The following is a 17,328-nucleotide window of genomic DNA, read 5'->3' on the forward strand; positions in this document are numbered from 1 at the left end:
ACAGGAGAAACTGTAATCTGGAGAGTAATTTACTCTAGATTTTATAGCCAGAAACTGGCCAAGCAGGGCCCAAGCTCAGGCCTCCAGGTTTATCATCCAGTATCCTCTGCTCCACTGAGCCACTTCTCAGAGGAGCCCCAGGCACTCAAGTGGGAACAGATAGAGGTGGGGAGGGTGGAAGGGACAGTACAAGGGGTTAGACGGAGTGGAGGGGTAGGCAGAGAGAATGCAATCTGGAGGTCAGGGTACTGATCTGGGCAGCCAGGGGAGGAGAAGATGAAGAAGCTTCTTTGACCCTAGCTGCTTGTACCATCTGTAGGATTTTGGAACACATTAGCTGGATGTCCTCTTCATTCTGGAATAAGAAAAGAAAAGATTTAAATCTGAAACCAATGCTAGCTGAGTCTTCCGGTTCAAGGCCTTCCCTGGCTCACTGCTCAAAGTTTTAGACACCAAAGCCCTTTCCCACTGTGCCAACCATGCCTTCTTCTTCTTTCCCTTCTACTCCCAAACCTGCCCTTCTCTTGCTCCCACCCTCTGTCACCTCCCTGCCTGGCCCCTGCTCACTGAGCAGTCAGACTCGCTGAGCTTGATGACATAGTTGATGATGACGTTCCCCTGAGGCATGGCCAAGTAGTCATGCTGGCTCAGCATCTCAATGAAGTTCAGGAGGGCCTTCCGCACCTGTGGGGGGGGGGAGTCACAGACCATCACGTGGCAAGATAGGAAGGCACATCAGTATGACCCTTCATGTTCCAGGTGAGAACACAGAGGACCACAGCAGGTGAGGGTGTCTTCAAGGGACTCATGTCTCCCAACCTCAAGCCCACTGTGACTCTTCACTGGTCTCCAGGTGATGACAGACAACCAGCCCCTGAACCTGACCACCCTACTCCACCCCAAAGTTCCAGCCCATTTCAGTTCCTACCATTCTCCTGAAGAACTGTAAGCACTTAGCTTGCTCACACCCTATATAAGAAATTGACAGAAGTGTTGGGTAGGGAGAAAAAAGGAAAAGTCCCATGTTCTGGCCTTCATAGGGAAAGCCAGGAATGAATTCCATAAGCCCGGAGGGCCCAGCCCTCAAGATCCCAGTCTCTCCATCAACCTTCTGAAGATTTAGGATTTTCTTTTAGGGATGGTGCCATTGTTGTCCACCTGGCCTCCTAAGCCACTGCTCTTCTGCTCCCTGTCCTACACCATTAGAGCTGGGAGCAGTCTCTGCTGCCTCCAATTCTGGCAGAGCTTGTTAAAAATATGGCTTCTCAGACCCCATGCTACATATGATGTTTGAGGTCTTCTCTCCCCAAGTAAACTGAATTTTTAGGGGGCAGAATCAGTATTTTAGAGCTCTGTGTCCCCACTGACAAAGCTCTGAAAATAGGAACCACCTGTCCACTTCTCAAATCCTTCTCAGGCTCTGAAGAGCCCAAATGTAACCCATGGGCAGAGTCTGAGGCCAGGCGGGGCTTGGTAAGGGGGTGACTTACCTCCCTTGTCATCCACGAACAGCCTCCCCCTCTCCATTTTACACAACTTCAGGGTCTCAAGAAAGCAATTGCCCTCCCAGCCCAAACATTCAGCCTTTCTGCTCACTGGTTTGAGATCCTCCTGAATCATGATTATGACTGAATGCATCACTTCATTCTTTAGTTGCTGTGTCTGGGGCACTACAGAAAAGACAGACATTTGGCTGGGCATCAGTTTCCTTCTACCTCCTCTGTTGTATTGGGAGGCACAAGAAGAGAGACAGATGGGAGGAATTCCAGGTACTGTCCTGGTCTCCAAGGGCCAGGTAGAGCTCCCAAAGATTATCTCCACCATCCCTCTGCTTCAAACCAGACTGAAGAGTGACTGAAAACAGGCTGGCATTGGAGTCCTAGCTCTTTCCAGTCTCCTATGACTGCCCACTCCCCAGTCAAGCTGTCCCCCCACCCCACCCCATACATCTCAACCTTTAGAACTATGACAACTGCTCTTCTTTATGTGAATTTCCTCTCCTAACACACCATTACAATCTCCTTCCCTGCTGTCGGTACATCTCCTACACAGAACCCATCCCATCTCCCGACTGACCCCTTCTCCGTATTCCTATTACACGTAACATGCTCACATTTAAACAACTTTTCACACATTATTTTGCATTGTTTCACTGTCTGAACAGGCTTATATTCCCAACTCAATAGTGAACTCTTTGAGAGCAGGGACTATGTCTTATTTAAGTGTCTATTTTCACTGCCTTGCCCTGTGCTAGACACACAGCAAAGGTGTGGCAAACACTTTATTGGAGTTGAAGTTTATTCCCCAAGAGAATAATCATAGACTAAACCACTATAAAACTGACTGCATATTAGGAAATGGTCTAAGCATCTCACATATATTTTCTCATCTAATCTTCACTAAAACCCCCTAAAGGTAGGTACTAATATTACCTCCATTTTCAAGTGAGGAAATAGAGGTACAGACTAAAAGCAATCTGCCCCAGTTTGCACAGCTAATAAGAAATGAAGCCAAGATTTAAACCTATCGAGTTTACTTTGAGTTTACATTAAATTTAAAACTGTGCCTTTAACTACACGTGGGACTATCTCCCAGAGAAAAGAGCTCTCATAGGAAAGAAGATCCCCAAGACCAGGCCAATTCCCACTCACCTTCCTGGAACACATCCATGAAAACTTGAAGGGCTGATACTATCTTGGCTGGATCACTGGTTTGCATGTTCTTTCGTATTAAGAATACCACCTGATCATTGTATAACTTGGCTATCAGAAGGGTGAAAATACAAGGGAATCAAGAGTATGTTTAACTAGCAAGTGGTAAGTAGAAGTAAATCATGCTTATAGCAAACCATGATGCCATGAACCAGATAAATTAGGGTCCCTTAGGTTGGAGAAAAGAAGGAGGGAAAGCATCTAGCCCCATGCTTGGCACATGGGGCTAGATGCTTTCCCTTAGCTGGGCCCTGTCCCTCCCCTGCCTTATCATGTGCCCTCCCATAGATCAGCACACCTCGCATGATCTTCATTGTTGTAATGACTAGATCACCTTTCTAAGTTGGGATTCAGTGAAGGAGAAAGGGAAGCCAACTTCAGGTAAAGGGAATGGAGCTATGTCTTTGCCCCCCAAGATTCCTTGAATTTCAAGCAAAGCTCACACGGATTACTTTGCATCTTGTCTAGAAGGATGGAAGCCCCTTATGGGAACCTAGGTCCCTGCTCCGGTCCAGGGAGACACAACAGTTATCCTGAGTGCCCACCCACACAAATACCTGGGGTTAGGGAACTGTGTTAACTTACTCAGGATGTAGAAAGCCTTCAGGGCAAGGCTGTGGTTCCGTGCAGAGTGAGGATCTGAGACCTCAACTGTTTCATTCAGCTGTGGGGAGACCAAGGCCATCAGACCTGGGAGGACTGAAACTAGGGTCCATGGGTGTGGATGGGGGAACCAAGGCATGCATCCATGAAAGTGTGGTGTTTAGCCATAAAGGAGAATAGGAAAACAGAACCCAGGAATCCACATTCCCAGCCCCAAAGGGAAGAAGACAGTGGCAAGCAAATGAAACATACAGAAGGTAACACCTTTTGCAAAATGTTCAATTATCTTCTTCTTACTTTAGGCTGCAACACAGAGGACCTGACATTTCCCACAGGCATGATAGAGTGCTTTGAACCTCCTGCCCTTTCACCAGAGATTAGGGGGAGCAACAAAGTTCTGTGACCTTCAAGAAACACACAGAATGTACCCAATTTACCTCATGGAGAATATCCAAGTCTATGCCCAGAATCCAGGCATTTACCTCTTCCAGGGAAACCTGAGATGTGTATTGTTAAGGTCACCATGTGAAAGACACATGCATCTACGGAGGTTGTGACCTGGGCTGGGGTAGCCATCACCTCCAAAGAAGAGAGAAAAAGCAAGCCCAGGATGCTTCTGGCCCCACAGTGCTCACCTGATTGAACAGTATGCCTATAATATTTTCCAGCTGGGATTCCAAGTTTATTCCTCCACAGCCACTAAGAGCCAGAGCATCCATAAGTTGGCAGATACACTGTGTGCATAAGGACAGGGTAAGCTTAAGTTAGCCCAGATTTTCCATAGCCTCAGGAGAAATCCTCTGTCCTCATTTCTTCTCTTCAAGGATGGGCCAAGTCATCATAGTTTCACACTGCCCTCTTGAACCCTTCCAAAAAGGCTCAGGGTCTAGTTCTTTCATAGCCAAATACAACCATGACCTGCCCTTCCACCTTGCCCAGTAAGCTACACTTAACTTCCAAATAATCTCATTATTCCACAGAAACCTTTAGGGCAATTCAACATTTCAAGTATTGACTGACTTCAAAAGAGCAGGATACATTCATCATAGCCAAAGCAAGAACTGGTTCTATGGTTCTATGACTTTCAAAATTCTGAAAACCAAGTCTAAAAGCCTACATTTCTACCCTCTACCTAGTGGATTCTATTATTTTGTGGGTTCTTCTTATCACTGGTATATGAGAGTTCTACAAATAACCTTAGTTTTCACATGTGTAAACACTCCATTTGATTTTCTTAAAACAGATGTATTGACATCTAATTGACATATGAAAACCTGTATATATTTAAAGTGTACAATTTAATAAGTTTTGATAAATGTATACACTCTTGAAACCACCACAATTAACATAATGAATAAATCCACTACACCCAAAGTTTCCTCTTATGTCTTTGTAATTCCTCCTTCCTTCCCCTCCCAGCACCTTTTCTTTCCCCAGGCAAATACTGATCTGCCTTCTGTCATTATAGACCGGCCATTTCCTTTTTAAGAAACTGCCAAACTGTTTTCCAAAGTGGTTTGCTAGTTTACATTCTAACAGATGTGTAGTGGCATCGCATGGTGATTTTAAATTCCCTCACATCTACGCAATGTTGAGCAACTTTTCCTGTGCTGACTTGCCATCCTCCATATCTTCTTTGGTGAAGGATCTATTCAATTTTTTTGTCCACTTTTTAAATTGGTTTTTATTGGGTTTTGAGAGTTTTTTTATATTCTGGATGTGTATGTGATTTGCAAATATTTTCTTTCAGTCTGAGGCCTGTCTTTTCATTCTAACAGTACCTTTCAAAGAACAGAAGTTACTCACTTTTGTAAAGTCCACTTTATTCATTTATTCTTTTATGGACCATGTTTCTGGTGTTGTAGCTAAGACATATTTGCCTACCCCAAGTGCTCACAAATTTCTCCTGTTTTCATCTAGAACTTTGATAGTTTTAGGGTTTATATTTAAGTATGAGCCATTTTGAGTTTATTTTTGTACATGGTATAGGTTTGGATTGAAGTTTATCTTTTTGTGTATAGATACCCAAATGTTGCAGCACCATTTGTTGAAGAGACTATTCTTTCTCCAAAGAATTGCCTTTTTACCTTTGCCAAAAAAATCAACTGACAGTAAATATGTATGTCTATTTCTGGAATCTCTATTCGGTTCCATTTATTCATTCATCTGTCTTAATACCAGTACTATAGTCTCCATTGTTGTAGTTTTAAGTCATCATTCTTTCTCCAAACTGTTTTGCCTGTATTGGGTCTTTTGCATTTCCATGTGAGTTTTAGAATCAGTTTGTCAATTCCTATTAAATAAAGTCTGCTAGGTTCTTTTTTTTTTAAGTAGGCTCCACACCCAGTATGGAGCACAATGTGGGGACGCTTAACTGACTGACCCACCCAGGTGCCACAAGGCTGCTAGGATTTTGATTAGGATTGCAATGAATCTGGGGGATGTGGTTGGATCAGTCAGTGGAACATACCAGACTTTTGATCTCAGGGTTGTGAGTACAAGTGTCATGTTGGCTGTAGAGATTACTTGAGATTTTTTTTAAAAAAGGATTGCAATGAATTTATAGATCAACTTGGGAAGAACTGGTATCTTACCAATATTGAATCTTCTGGTCCATGAATACTGCATATGTTTCCATTTACTTAAGTCTTCTTTAATTTCCTTTAGCAATGATTGGTAGTTTCCAGTGTACAAGTGTTACCTATCTTTTTTCAGATTTATTCTTAAGTGTTTCATATTTTTATACAGATAATCATGTTGCCTGTGAATAAAGACAACTGCATTTCCTTTCCGGTCTGTGTGCCAATTGGGTCAAGTTGTTTGACAGTGCTCAGATCTTATATATAATTTCTGATTATCTACTTATTCTATCAATTGTTGAAAGAGGGATGTTGAAATCTCTGATTGTAATTATGGTCTATTTGTCCTTGCAGTTCTATCAGTTTTTGCTTTATATATTTTGAAGCTCTGTTATAATAACAGACACATAATAACAGGTACATAAACATTTAGAATTGTTATGTGCTCTTAATGAATTGACCCTTTCATCATTATGAAATGACGTTTTTTATATTTGATGATACTCTTTGGTCCTGCAATATACTTTATCTGATATTAATACTGCAAACACAGCTTTTTTCCCATAAATGTAAACATGGTACAGGGATACCTTGTTTTATTGCTCCACTTTATTGTGCTTCACAGATAGTATGTTTTTTATAATTTAAGATGTGTGGCAACCTTATATTGAGCAAGTATGTCTGCACCATTTTCCCAACAGCATTTGTTCACTTTATGTTTCTGTGTCACATTCTGGTAGTTCCTGTAATATTTGAAACTTTTTCACTATTTGCAATGGTGATCTGTGATCAGTGATTATAACTCACTAAAGTTTCCAATGATAGTTAGTATTTTTTAGCAATAAAATATTTTTAAAGTACTTACATTGTTTTTTAGATAAATGTTATCGCACACTTAATAGACTATAGCATAAGTATAGTAAACTTTTATATGCACTGGGAAACGAAAAAATTCATTTTACTTGCTTTATTGCAATATTCATTTTATTGCAGTAGTCTAGAACCAAACCTATAATATCTCCAAGGTATGCCTGTATATTTTTATTTAACTTTTTATTTTTAACCTATTTGTATCTTTATCTTTGAAGTGCATTTCCTATAGGTAGTATATAGGTGGGTCTTGTTTTTTTAATCCATCTGACAATCTCTGCCTTTAATTGGGGTATTTAGACCATTTACAGCTAATATGATTATTTATTTATTTATTTATTTATTTATTTATTTATTTATTTATTATGGTTGGGCTTAAATCTATCATCTTGCTGTTTGTTTCCTACTAGTACCAATTCTTTGTTCTCCTGTCCCTCTATCTGCGCCTTCTTTTAAATTAATTGAATATTTTTTATAATTCCATTTTATACCCTTTGTTGGCCTGTTAGCTATAACTCTTTGTTATTTTAGTGGTTGCTACAGGGTTTATAGCATACATTTTTTTTAAGATTTTATTTATTTATTTATCAGAGAGAGAGAGCACAAGCAGGGGGAGTGGCAGGCAGAGGGAGAAGCAGGCTCCCCACTGAGCAAGAAGCCTGATGCGGGACTCAATCCCAGGACTCTGGGATCATGACCTGAGCTGAAGGCAGATACTCAACCGACTAAGCCACCCAGGCGTTCCTATAGCATACATTTTTAACTTATCCCAGTCAATCTTAAGTGATATTATACTACTTTATGTACAGTAAGTATAGGTATACTTACACTATACTTTGTGCTATTCTTGCCATATATTTTACTTCTACATGTAACAAACTCCACACTACATTGTTGTATTTGTTTAAATAGTTACCTTTTAAAGAGATTTTTTTTAATAAGAAAAAATATATATTCACTCATACAATTACCATTTCTGGTTCTCTTCATTCTTGTGTATAAATCCATATTTCCATCTGGTATCATTTTCCTTCTGCCTGAAGGACTTCCTTTAACATTTCTTATAATATGGATCTACTGGTGATGAATTCTTTCAGTTTTTTTATGTGTAAAGATTTTTTTTTTACTCATTCTGAAAGATATTACCATCAAGTATAGAATTCTAGGATATAGTGTTTTTCTGTCAGTACCTTGAATTCTACTATGTTCTTACTTGCATTGTTTCCAGTTAGAAATATTCTATTATCCTTATCTTTATTCCTCTATATGAAACATGTTGTTCTTATTGTTTGGTTTGGTTTAATTTTTGTTTTTACTTTCTGCATTTCAGATTTTCTTTTTTTCACTGGTTTTGAGAAATTTGATTATGGTATGGCTTGGTGTGGTTTTCTTTATATTTCTTGTGTTTGGGGTTCACTTAGTGCCTTGGAACTGTGAATTTATTGTTTACTTCACATTTGGACAATTTTTGACCACTATTTCTTCAAATATTTTTTCTGTCTTTCCCCTTTTTGGTGGGACTCCAACTTCATATAAATTAGGCTGCTTGAAGTTGTCCGTACCGCACTGAAACTTCCTCCTCCCCCTCTTCCTCCTCCTCCTTCTCCCTCTACTTCTATCTTTTTATCTGTGTTTCATTTTGTATAGTTTTTGTTTCTATGTCTTCAAGTTAATCAATCTTTTATTTTCCAATCTAGCTTTCAAACCTACAGAATACAGTTATAATACCTGTTTCGGTGTCCTTGTTTGCTATTTCTAACATCTGTGTGAGTTCTGGGTCAGTTTTGATTGATTTTTCTCCCTATAATACACCATAGTTTCTTGTGTCTTTGCATGCCTGGTGATTTTTTATTTAATGCCACTCATTGTGAATTCACCTTATTGACTGCTGGGGTTTTTTTTTTTTTTGTATTCTTATATTCTTGAATTTCTTCTGGGATGCAGTTACTTGGAAATAGTTTGATTTTGGGGGGTCTTGATTTTAAGATTTGTTAGACAAGAACAGCATTCAGCCTGTTCTTAATTTTGCCCCACCTTCTCAGTACTCTACCCAATGCCTGTGAATTATGAAGTTTTCAGGCTGGTTGGTGGGAGCAGGCACTATTCCTGGCCCTGTGTGAGTTCTGGCTACTGTTCTCTTAATTCTTTGTTCTTTTCCTCACCTGAGACAGTTTCCTCATATGCATGCACTGTTTAATATTCTGCCCTGTAAACTCTAGCTGCCTTGGTCTCCCTGGATTCTCATTGCCATCTTGTCAACTCAGTAAGTCCACTGGACTCTTCCTGGGTTTTCTTTCCCTATGCCACCACCTGGAAACTCCCTTAAGAAAATTAGCTGGGGCAGTAATAGGGCTCACCTCATTTCTTTCCTGCCTCTCAGGAATCACTGTTCTTTGTTGCCTGATGCCCAATGTTTTAAAAACCACTATTTCATATATTTTGCCCAGTTTTTTTAGTTGTTTCAGGCAAGAGGGTAAATCTGACCCCATCTTTACCAGAAGCAAAAATCCCTCCACTGGTTTTGGATATTCAACGTTTCTCCTTTGGTCTGCCTGATGGATTCCTATTAGGGCCAGTTTGCTTAAATAGAGCTGATTAGTGCTGGTTGATGTCCAAACAAAATTATACTATGGGCTGATAAATATCTTGATTCTCAATCACTATGCCCTGGAGTGAGAGAGAAGGAGGAAGGAGAAGGAGAAGTCAAAACATTTCCCACTGTCAGCCAAGATGTGGGGTGGAATCTTCACCTGAAATCTGCAGACAAGTAGTTGGGATACAAATTTCATCTTCCAACTGGCTAATTGGCTACATAGAGCAAACCTTTGTTCCGAATTCATAGACATTACCTAGAGAACATGCTGACATGTGCCATCAGGGAGATTAAACAAGAGACTGTGTGGGTGGTCCACTGATGGACAAAACTCAGAGTACATATGTGAGAAAGGTCATCTCTTTCTATAACAAGGAAAGTGCATTTGAAGTGGTAGTGTAATGGTAGACTGCAAACTGTTAGTCCCTAGAAACTCAATGCTAATGAGTTTTGCACTCAAAAAAAAAAAATCCTCATCTTGGAAAGTCACAAATGCACATTAGCATATTTAGCAACCCTGAAAAAGATGCCTTTCAGATGCCTATTCTGAGGTGCATAATTAACCAATATCTCCAGCTGTCATGCTCTAAAATCCATCACTGTGTTAAAACTGAAGGCAGATTCCCACAGGTTTCTCCCAGCCAATGACTGAATGTGGCAAGTCCACGAAGGCAGGCCTACTCCATAAAGATGTGGGACTTTTCTGATGGATGACTTTGGTTCAATGACTCCCTGGTGGCCTTACTGAAACTTTCTTAGAACTACACTGTAATCTAAAACCTTGCTCACTTTTTCCCTCCTTCCCTTTCTTCCCTCCTTCCCCTTCTCCTTATCAAGGGTCAGACATACATCACAGTCTGATGGCTCCCAGCCTCCTCTGGTTCCCTCCCTGTTTTCCCTCACAGGTGTTCCTCCAATAAATCTCCTTCACCTCTAATACCATGTTGGTATTTGCTTCTTGGAGGACAAGACTAGCTTACATATTGAAGGCTCTGAGAAGTCCTACATTCAAGACATTAATTTTAACTCAGTATTTCCCACCTATTTTGCTAAATAACACAGCTTCTTTTTGTGAAACACCCATTAAAAGTTGAAGAGAACTCAGTTTGAGGAATGCCATTGAAATGGAAGAAGGACTGAAACAATAATCAGAAATGTTGTGTTCCAGTTCTGGGTCCTCTGCTCCTAAAAATACCTAACATTGGTATAACAATTCTCAGGTAGGCAGAATTCTGTGATGGCCTCCCAAATTCCAGGCCCCTTTTCCCAGTTATTCAATCAGGCAGTAATCTAGGTATTGATATGAAGGGATTTTGCAGACATAATTAAGGTCCCACACTAGTTGACCTTAAAACAGATTACCCAGGTGGGCTTGATCTGCTCTCATGAGCCATTTAAATCTGAGTCTAGAGGCAGGAGACAGGAAAGTCAGAGAGATTCAAAGGGCTAGATGAATTCAACAAATGTGCATAGTGGAATTCCAACAAAACCTTATTTTACAAAAACAAGCTTCAAACTGGATTTGGCCTGTGGGCCATGCTTTGCCAACCCTAGCATTAACTACTCAATAAATGTGGAAAGCATAAACTAGTTAAATTATCCTCTCACCCCATTCCAATCACCTGGGAAATGTAGAAAGGTGTCACTTTTGCCGATATCAAAGTCATTAACCATCGGGTTAACCGGTTCACTTGGTTCTTGAGTTTGGATGGTGGCATGAGGAAGAAGAGATGGCCAGTTATCACCAGAGCTTGCTCTGTCACCTGTTCCCAAGGAGACACAACAAACTTGTCTCAGCTCAGGGAAAAAGACAAGACAATCCCTTAGGGCTTTTCCTTATTCATCTTTGTATCCCCAGGGCCTAGCATAGTGCCTGGACAATAATAGTAATCAGTAAATTTAAGTTGTTTAATTGTGTATTTAACAAATATGCGCCTGGACAGTGGAGTTTTCTGATATTACCTTTTTCTGGAGAATGGGAAGAGGAGCCTAAGGGAAGTCACCTTGCTCTTTTGGAAGAGCCATTTAAGTTATCCTTCCACCAGTAAGTAGAGAGACATGGCCCTGCCCCATCTTTGGCTCAAGACTTACTCCTTTAGCCAGTCATCCAATCCCACTATATCCAACTCCCACCTTGTTGTTGCTCTTCAGGGACCAACGATTGAAGAGCAGCCTGAGAGTGAGATAAGCCTTGAACGACACTGCCTCTTGTGTGATGTCCATTATTTCATCATCTGAAGTGCCCAGATCCAGATGTTTCCGGGCACTGATGGCCAATCCTTTGAGCACTGTGAGGGATGCAGGGAGTTTGAGCTGCCCATCACCTTTCCCTTCCCACGAAGGGAAACATACACACATGTGGGCACATTCCTCTCATCCCCAACCCTAAAAGGGTTTCTGGGGTCCTATGCTAGGAAACACCAACCCATTCACCACCACCTCAACTATCTTTCTTTACTGACCACACCTGGTCCACCCAGCAGAGGAAGGGAAAGTGGTTGAGGCTTTCAACACCCACAGCATCCCTACCAAGCTTGGTCCTTGCCCCAATCCAGGCCAAGAAGTCATATGGAGAAGAGCAGCTGCTCACACCTGGCCTGCTCTCAGCCATTTCCCGTCCCTCCCCAGCCTTCTGGGATCCCTATTCAGAGGGACCCAGTCTCTTTATTTGCCCTTCTTTCCTCCCTCCCTGATTCCAACAGAGTCTTCCCCAGACCCTCCTGACCCTTACCATGACATATTGCCAACATGTCTTCCTCTGTTTGGGCCATCCTCAGAAGGCGCAAGGTATATGCCCATGTGACACCTATGTAGGAAGCTGCACCTAAGAGAGAGAGTACAAGAAAGACATCCCTATCCCAGGGAGGGGAGCATCCTAGCCTAGTGTAGGAAACTTTATAGACTGGAGGCCAGGAGGCCTGGGTTCTGATCCTAGTTCTGCCTCCAGAGTCTGGGTAAGTGGAACAAGTTACTTAATTTATTTGAGTTCCAGCTTCTTCAACTGTTAAATAGGAGTACAGTTCCTGATGTGACCACTGTGCAGGGATGCTGGGAAGATTAAGCTCAATAATGGATGTTAGCACAGCATATAAATGCAAGGTATTAGCACCGGCTACACATGAACACTCCCTTCCAAGGATCCTTAGGAAATAAAGAGCTATGCTGTCTGAGGTGGATGTGAAAACATTTGCTCTGATTAGATCAGGAGACATGTTTCCAGCTTCTGTTACTGTGTCCTCTGAGCTTGCTGTGTCATGCCTTGTCTTTTTGAACCTAATGCCCAGAAGGCGAACTTACTCCCCCAGACTCTCTTTGCCCCCAGCTCCAAGTGGTAAAGAAAAGGCAGGTCACTGGCACTAGCCCACTGACTTGATTGTTTTTTCACACTTTGTGATAGGGAGAGGGGAGCAGAATGGGTAAGAGACCCATCACCATCACCAGTAGCCACCAGGGCAGAGATTAAAGATTTTATGGTGATTCTCTGCCTCATCCTGCTACTCCATTACCTTCCAAGCCTCTAATCAAATTCAACACTGTGGATTCCATTAAGTAAAGCACTCTTCGCTTCCTCCTTGCCCCTCCCCACCAATGTTGAATGAGGGTTTTCTATTCTGCCTTCTCTCTCCACCTGAAGTCTTCTTTCCAGCTGTGGGTCTCCCATGCCCTAATATGTCCTACTATGCCATTCTTGGTCTCCAGGAACTCCCTCCTAAGTTCCCAGCAGCCCAATAGGGATCCTAGTTTGTCCCCCTCCCACCTACACATACACACCCATGACTGAAATAAGTGAAGATGTCCAGTGAGAGAAATCAGGAGTATAAAGCTAATCTAGAGCACATACAATGCCCACGTCCCCTGCTGCCCCTGTCCTTTTCTTAGACTAACTCAAACTATACCCTGGCAGTGGATGAGTCTCCCCACTGCAATCAGGAGGCAATTTGGGGGCAGGTTGTTGTGCCATCTGTCCCACAGCTTGAAGATGACTATTCCTGGAGACTGGAACCCCAGAGCCATTAGGACCGCAGTACACAACTCCTCTAGTTCTCCCTCTGGCTTCTGGAAAGAGAAAGATTAACTGTTCCAAGGCTAATCCCCAAGATGAGTCCCATAGTTTCTGAGAATCAGCTTCGGTCAATAAGTGATTCTCCTCCATTGAGAAGGCAAAAACTCACCTACCACCCCATCTAATATATACCTTCACAGTGGTGGAGGGCAAGAGCTTCCTAGAGAGTGCAAAGAACAGGTAGACAAGAAATCTGCAAAATCTCTGTGTTAGGACAGGAGTGAGGATTGAAGATTTCAGAGCACAGAAATTCCCCTACAGCAGCAAGTGAATCATCAGGAAGGTGGGTAGATTATGGAAGCAACTTTAGAAGTCTCTGGCAGGTCAGGAGTCTTGATCAGAAGAGAGCCATGCCAAGGAAGGCAGGTAAACCAGAAGAAAGATAATTCACAGGTAGGTAGTTAACCAAGAAAATAAAAAACCAGATTAACCCAGTGTCAGGAAAGTAAGTGTAAAGTATGTGGATAGATGGAAAGGTAGACATCATGAACATTCAGTCTAAAGGTGGGCTAGCACACGGGTAGGTGTATTTATTTTTTTAAGATTTTATTTATTTATTTGATAGAGACAGAAAGCGAGAGAGGGAACATGAGAAGGGGAGTGTGAGAGGGAGAAGCAGACTTCCTGCTGAGCAGGGAGCCTGATGTGGGGCTCAATCCCAGGACCCTGGGATCATGACCTGAGCTGAAGGCAGATGCTTAACAGCTGAGCCAACCAGGCGCCCCAGGTAGGTGGATTTAAATAGCTTACTAAATAGAGTGAGATGATTAGTTGAATTGCAGTAACAAAGGTGACTGCCTAACATATACCAGGACACAGTCTGAAAACCAGGTCATACTTTGAGCCCAATAGCCCACATCCTTCCCCCCTTTCCATCTCACTTCTCTTGCCTCACCACTTCACTTCACTACCGTAGCTTCCAATTCTGTCTAGGCCACAGTTCTTGAGATATGCTCAGAGTACTAGATATGGACTCTAGCAAACTGTTCAGAAATGAGATACTCATATCCCAGATCCAGTTAGTTTCTAAGTGTCATCAACCACCAGAAAGAACTCCTGGGCTCAGACCTGGGTTGCTTTCTTTCCCCAAAGTCCCCAGCCCAGAGGCACAGGTTCCTTACCATTGTCCTCAGGTAGTCAACGATGATATCTGTCACCTTCTGGCATAGTGGAGTTGCCATCTTGTTATTTAGGATTTTAACTTTCAGCAACTTGAGAGCTTGTAAGACATTATCTGTTGACAACTATAGGAGAGAAGGGACTCAGGAAGAAAGGAAGGTTGAAGGGTAAAGATAATAAAGAGAATAAGGATCCCTGGTAGAGAAAGGAAGAGGAGGAGTGAATCCAGGAAGAGGATTAAAGCTGGATCAGGGGTTGAGGGGATGGAGAAGGTATATGGGTCAAACTACGGACATGGGAATCAGACCTGGAGCTATGAATGGATTGGACCAAGTAGTGCTCTGCTGACTGGAAATTTTTCCTACTCTTCTGGCACAACGGGTATGTACCCAACCAGCTACCTTGATGGAGATGGTCCTATGCTGATTGGAGCCGGTAAAATGTCTGAGATGTCCTCACCTGATCAGCAAATTGGAGTACCTCCATAATGTCCTCAATGTTCTTTCTTGAGATATCCCATTCCCAGTTCCTGTCAGTAATCTCTGAGGAACCTATCATAACTATAAACATCTCTGTAAGAAATAGAGAGGGTGAAGTGAGGAAACTGTTTCTCTCTTGCTATAGGTGGGTATTTCATCAGAGGTGGGTATCATGGTGCAACAAAAACATGCAAAGAATATTAAGAATCAGAAGACACGAGTTTGGGTCTTGACTCAGAGTCTGCCCCCTACTAGCAATATATTCTTAGGCAATTTACTTAACTCCTGGAGACTCTATTTCTTCATATGTAAAATAAGTATATTAAAAGTTAACATGAGAAGGGAGCCTGCAGGGCTCAAGTCATGATCTCAGGGTCCTGGGATTGAGCCCCGAGTCAGGCTCCATGCTCAGTGAGGAGTCTGCTTCAGGATTCTCAGCCTCCCTTTGCCCCTCCCCCCACTTGCTTACACTCTCTGCCTCTAAAATAAATAAATAAGTCTTTTTAAAAAATGTACATGAGAGTCAAAGACAGGATATGTGCTATTAGGTGTCAACTTTCAGGATTTCAGCCTGCCCTTTGGATCACATTTTTCCCCTTGAGATCATAAATTGCCTTCTATGGATGAAAGTTGGATAGACATTTGGAGTAGGGGAGTGCTTGTCCATAAGACTATGAAAAATTGATTACTATAAACCACAAACTTATACTCCGGTGACATATACCCCTAATCCTGGTTAATACTGAAAGAAATAAAACCCAGAAAACTGATTTAGTCTGAGTTCAGTCTATCTACTACCAGCACAGATGGATGATTGATTGATTGACTGATGGATTTAAATGTTCTGGTTTGTCTTTACTAAAGACATTATTTAACCTGCTTTACTGACTTTACCCATTTGTAAAACAGTCATCATTGTGGTAGATAGTAGCAGTAATAGTTATAGTAGTATCTAACTCATAGAGTTGTTAGGAACATTATATGAAATAATATATGTAGAATAGTTCCTGGCATTTAGTAATAAATCAGTAAATATTGATTATTATTATTCTCAATTAGAAACTGTTGGCACTCTACCTGAATCCACAGCATCCCCATATCTCTATAGGAGAAGTGCTCTTTGTTGTCATTTTAAGACCCGGTCCTGGACATTAGATCAGCAAATGAGACAACGCGAAAAGCAACTAGAAAGGAAGTATATTTAACAGAAGGGGAGAAAAAGGGGAAGGAAGAGAAATAGAGAGATGTTACTTAAAATGAACAAGCTCAAAATCCCAAAGACATGTAGAAATCTAATGCTATGAAAGATAATACAACAAAATCAACAATTGGAATAGGAAATTACTTCAAGAGGAGATTAATTTTGTAAAACAGTTTCTCAAAGATTTAAATAAAATAATAGTAATGAGAATCATTGTTGCCATCTTCTTCTTCCTCCTCATTATCAAATGAATATGCTTAGGATGCTAAAAAATGGGGAATAATGGGGGCACCTGGGTGGTGCAGTTGGTTGAGGGTCAGACCCTTGGTTTTGGCTAAGGTCATGATCTCAGAGTTGTGAGATTGAGCCCCATATCAGGTTTCATGGTCAGTGGAGTCTGCTGGAGAGTCTCTCTCCTTCTCCCTCTGCCCCTTCTGCTCATTACCCACACTTCTCTCAAATAAATAAATCTTTGAAACTGATTATGCAGCTATGCAGAAAAATTATTCCAGTAACTTTTAAGCATAATATTCTAAGTGTGTGCCCTTAATGGAATGTATCTTAAGGATAAAAATGACTGCAAAGAAGTCCTGAACTTTATTTAATGAGTTTGTTATTGGTAGTGTCATTGGGGAAGTAGTTCTGAAACTATTGGGTATACTGTAGTAAATATACTGTTTTTCAGGAAACAGGATTGTTACCATGGAAGAAAGGAGATACAAATATGGAATGGGAGCCCAAGATGTTCACATTTTAATTAATTTTAAATAAATTAATTAAGAATTCATTATTTAAAGTATTTCTGTCCACTGAAGAGGCCTAGAAGCAATGATGCCCCAAAACCAATGAGCACATCTGCTACCAAAAACCTACTTTCTACATTTATACTCCACTTTTTTATTTTTTATTTTTTTATTTTTATTGCTTCTTACTGATATTTTATTATTTTTTATAATAATATTTTTTATTATGTTATGTTAGTCACCATACAGTACATCCCTGGTTTCTGATGTAAAGTTTGATGATTCATTAGTTGCGTATAACACCCAGTGCACCGTGCAATACGTGCCCTCCTTACTACCCATCACCAGCCTATCCCATTCCCCCACC

General features: G+C 41.3%; 1 protein-coding gene across 1 annotated transcript in view; it reads right to left on the reverse strand.

The window, feature by feature from the left end:
* Nucleotides 1-17,328, reverse strand: part of LOC123781575 (maestro heat-like repeat-containing protein family member 1) — a 94,513-nt gene that overhangs the window by 51,803 nt on the left and 25,382 nt on the right. The window contains exons 3-16 of the mRNA XM_087855908.1: nt 16,095-16,201; nt 14,998-15,110; nt 14,541-14,663; nt 13,248-13,412; nt 13,118-13,133; nt 12,088-12,327; nt 11,490-11,644; nt 10,979-11,119; nt 3,950-4,048; nt 3,297-3,375; nt 2,652-2,762; nt 1,597-1,670; nt 568-684; nt 311-355 (exon numbers count right to left, since the gene is read on the reverse strand). Coding sequence (XP_087712034.1) covers nt 311-355; nt 568-684; nt 1,597-1,670; nt 2,652-2,762; nt 3,297-3,375; nt 3,950-4,048; nt 10,979-11,119; nt 11,490-11,644; nt 12,088-12,327; nt 13,118-13,133; nt 13,248-13,412; nt 14,541-14,663; nt 14,998-15,108 — 1,476 coding nt within the window. The 5' untranslated portion in view covers nt 15,109-15,110; nt 16,095-16,201. The remainder of the gene's footprint in view (nt 1-310; nt 356-567; nt 685-1,596; nt 1,671-2,651; nt 2,763-3,296; nt 3,376-3,949; nt 4,049-10,978; nt 11,120-11,489; nt 11,645-12,087; nt 12,328-13,117; nt 13,134-13,247; nt 13,413-14,540; nt 14,664-14,997; nt 15,111-16,094; nt 16,202-17,328) is intronic.

The sequence above is a fragment of the Ursus americanus genome, chromosome 25, assembly GCF_024610735.1.
Source record: "Ursus americanus isolate L20-20 chromosome 25, mUrsAme1.1.p, whole genome shotgun sequence".
Classification (NCBI taxonomy): domain Eukaryota; kingdom Metazoa; phylum Chordata; class Mammalia; order Carnivora; family Ursidae; genus Ursus; species Ursus americanus.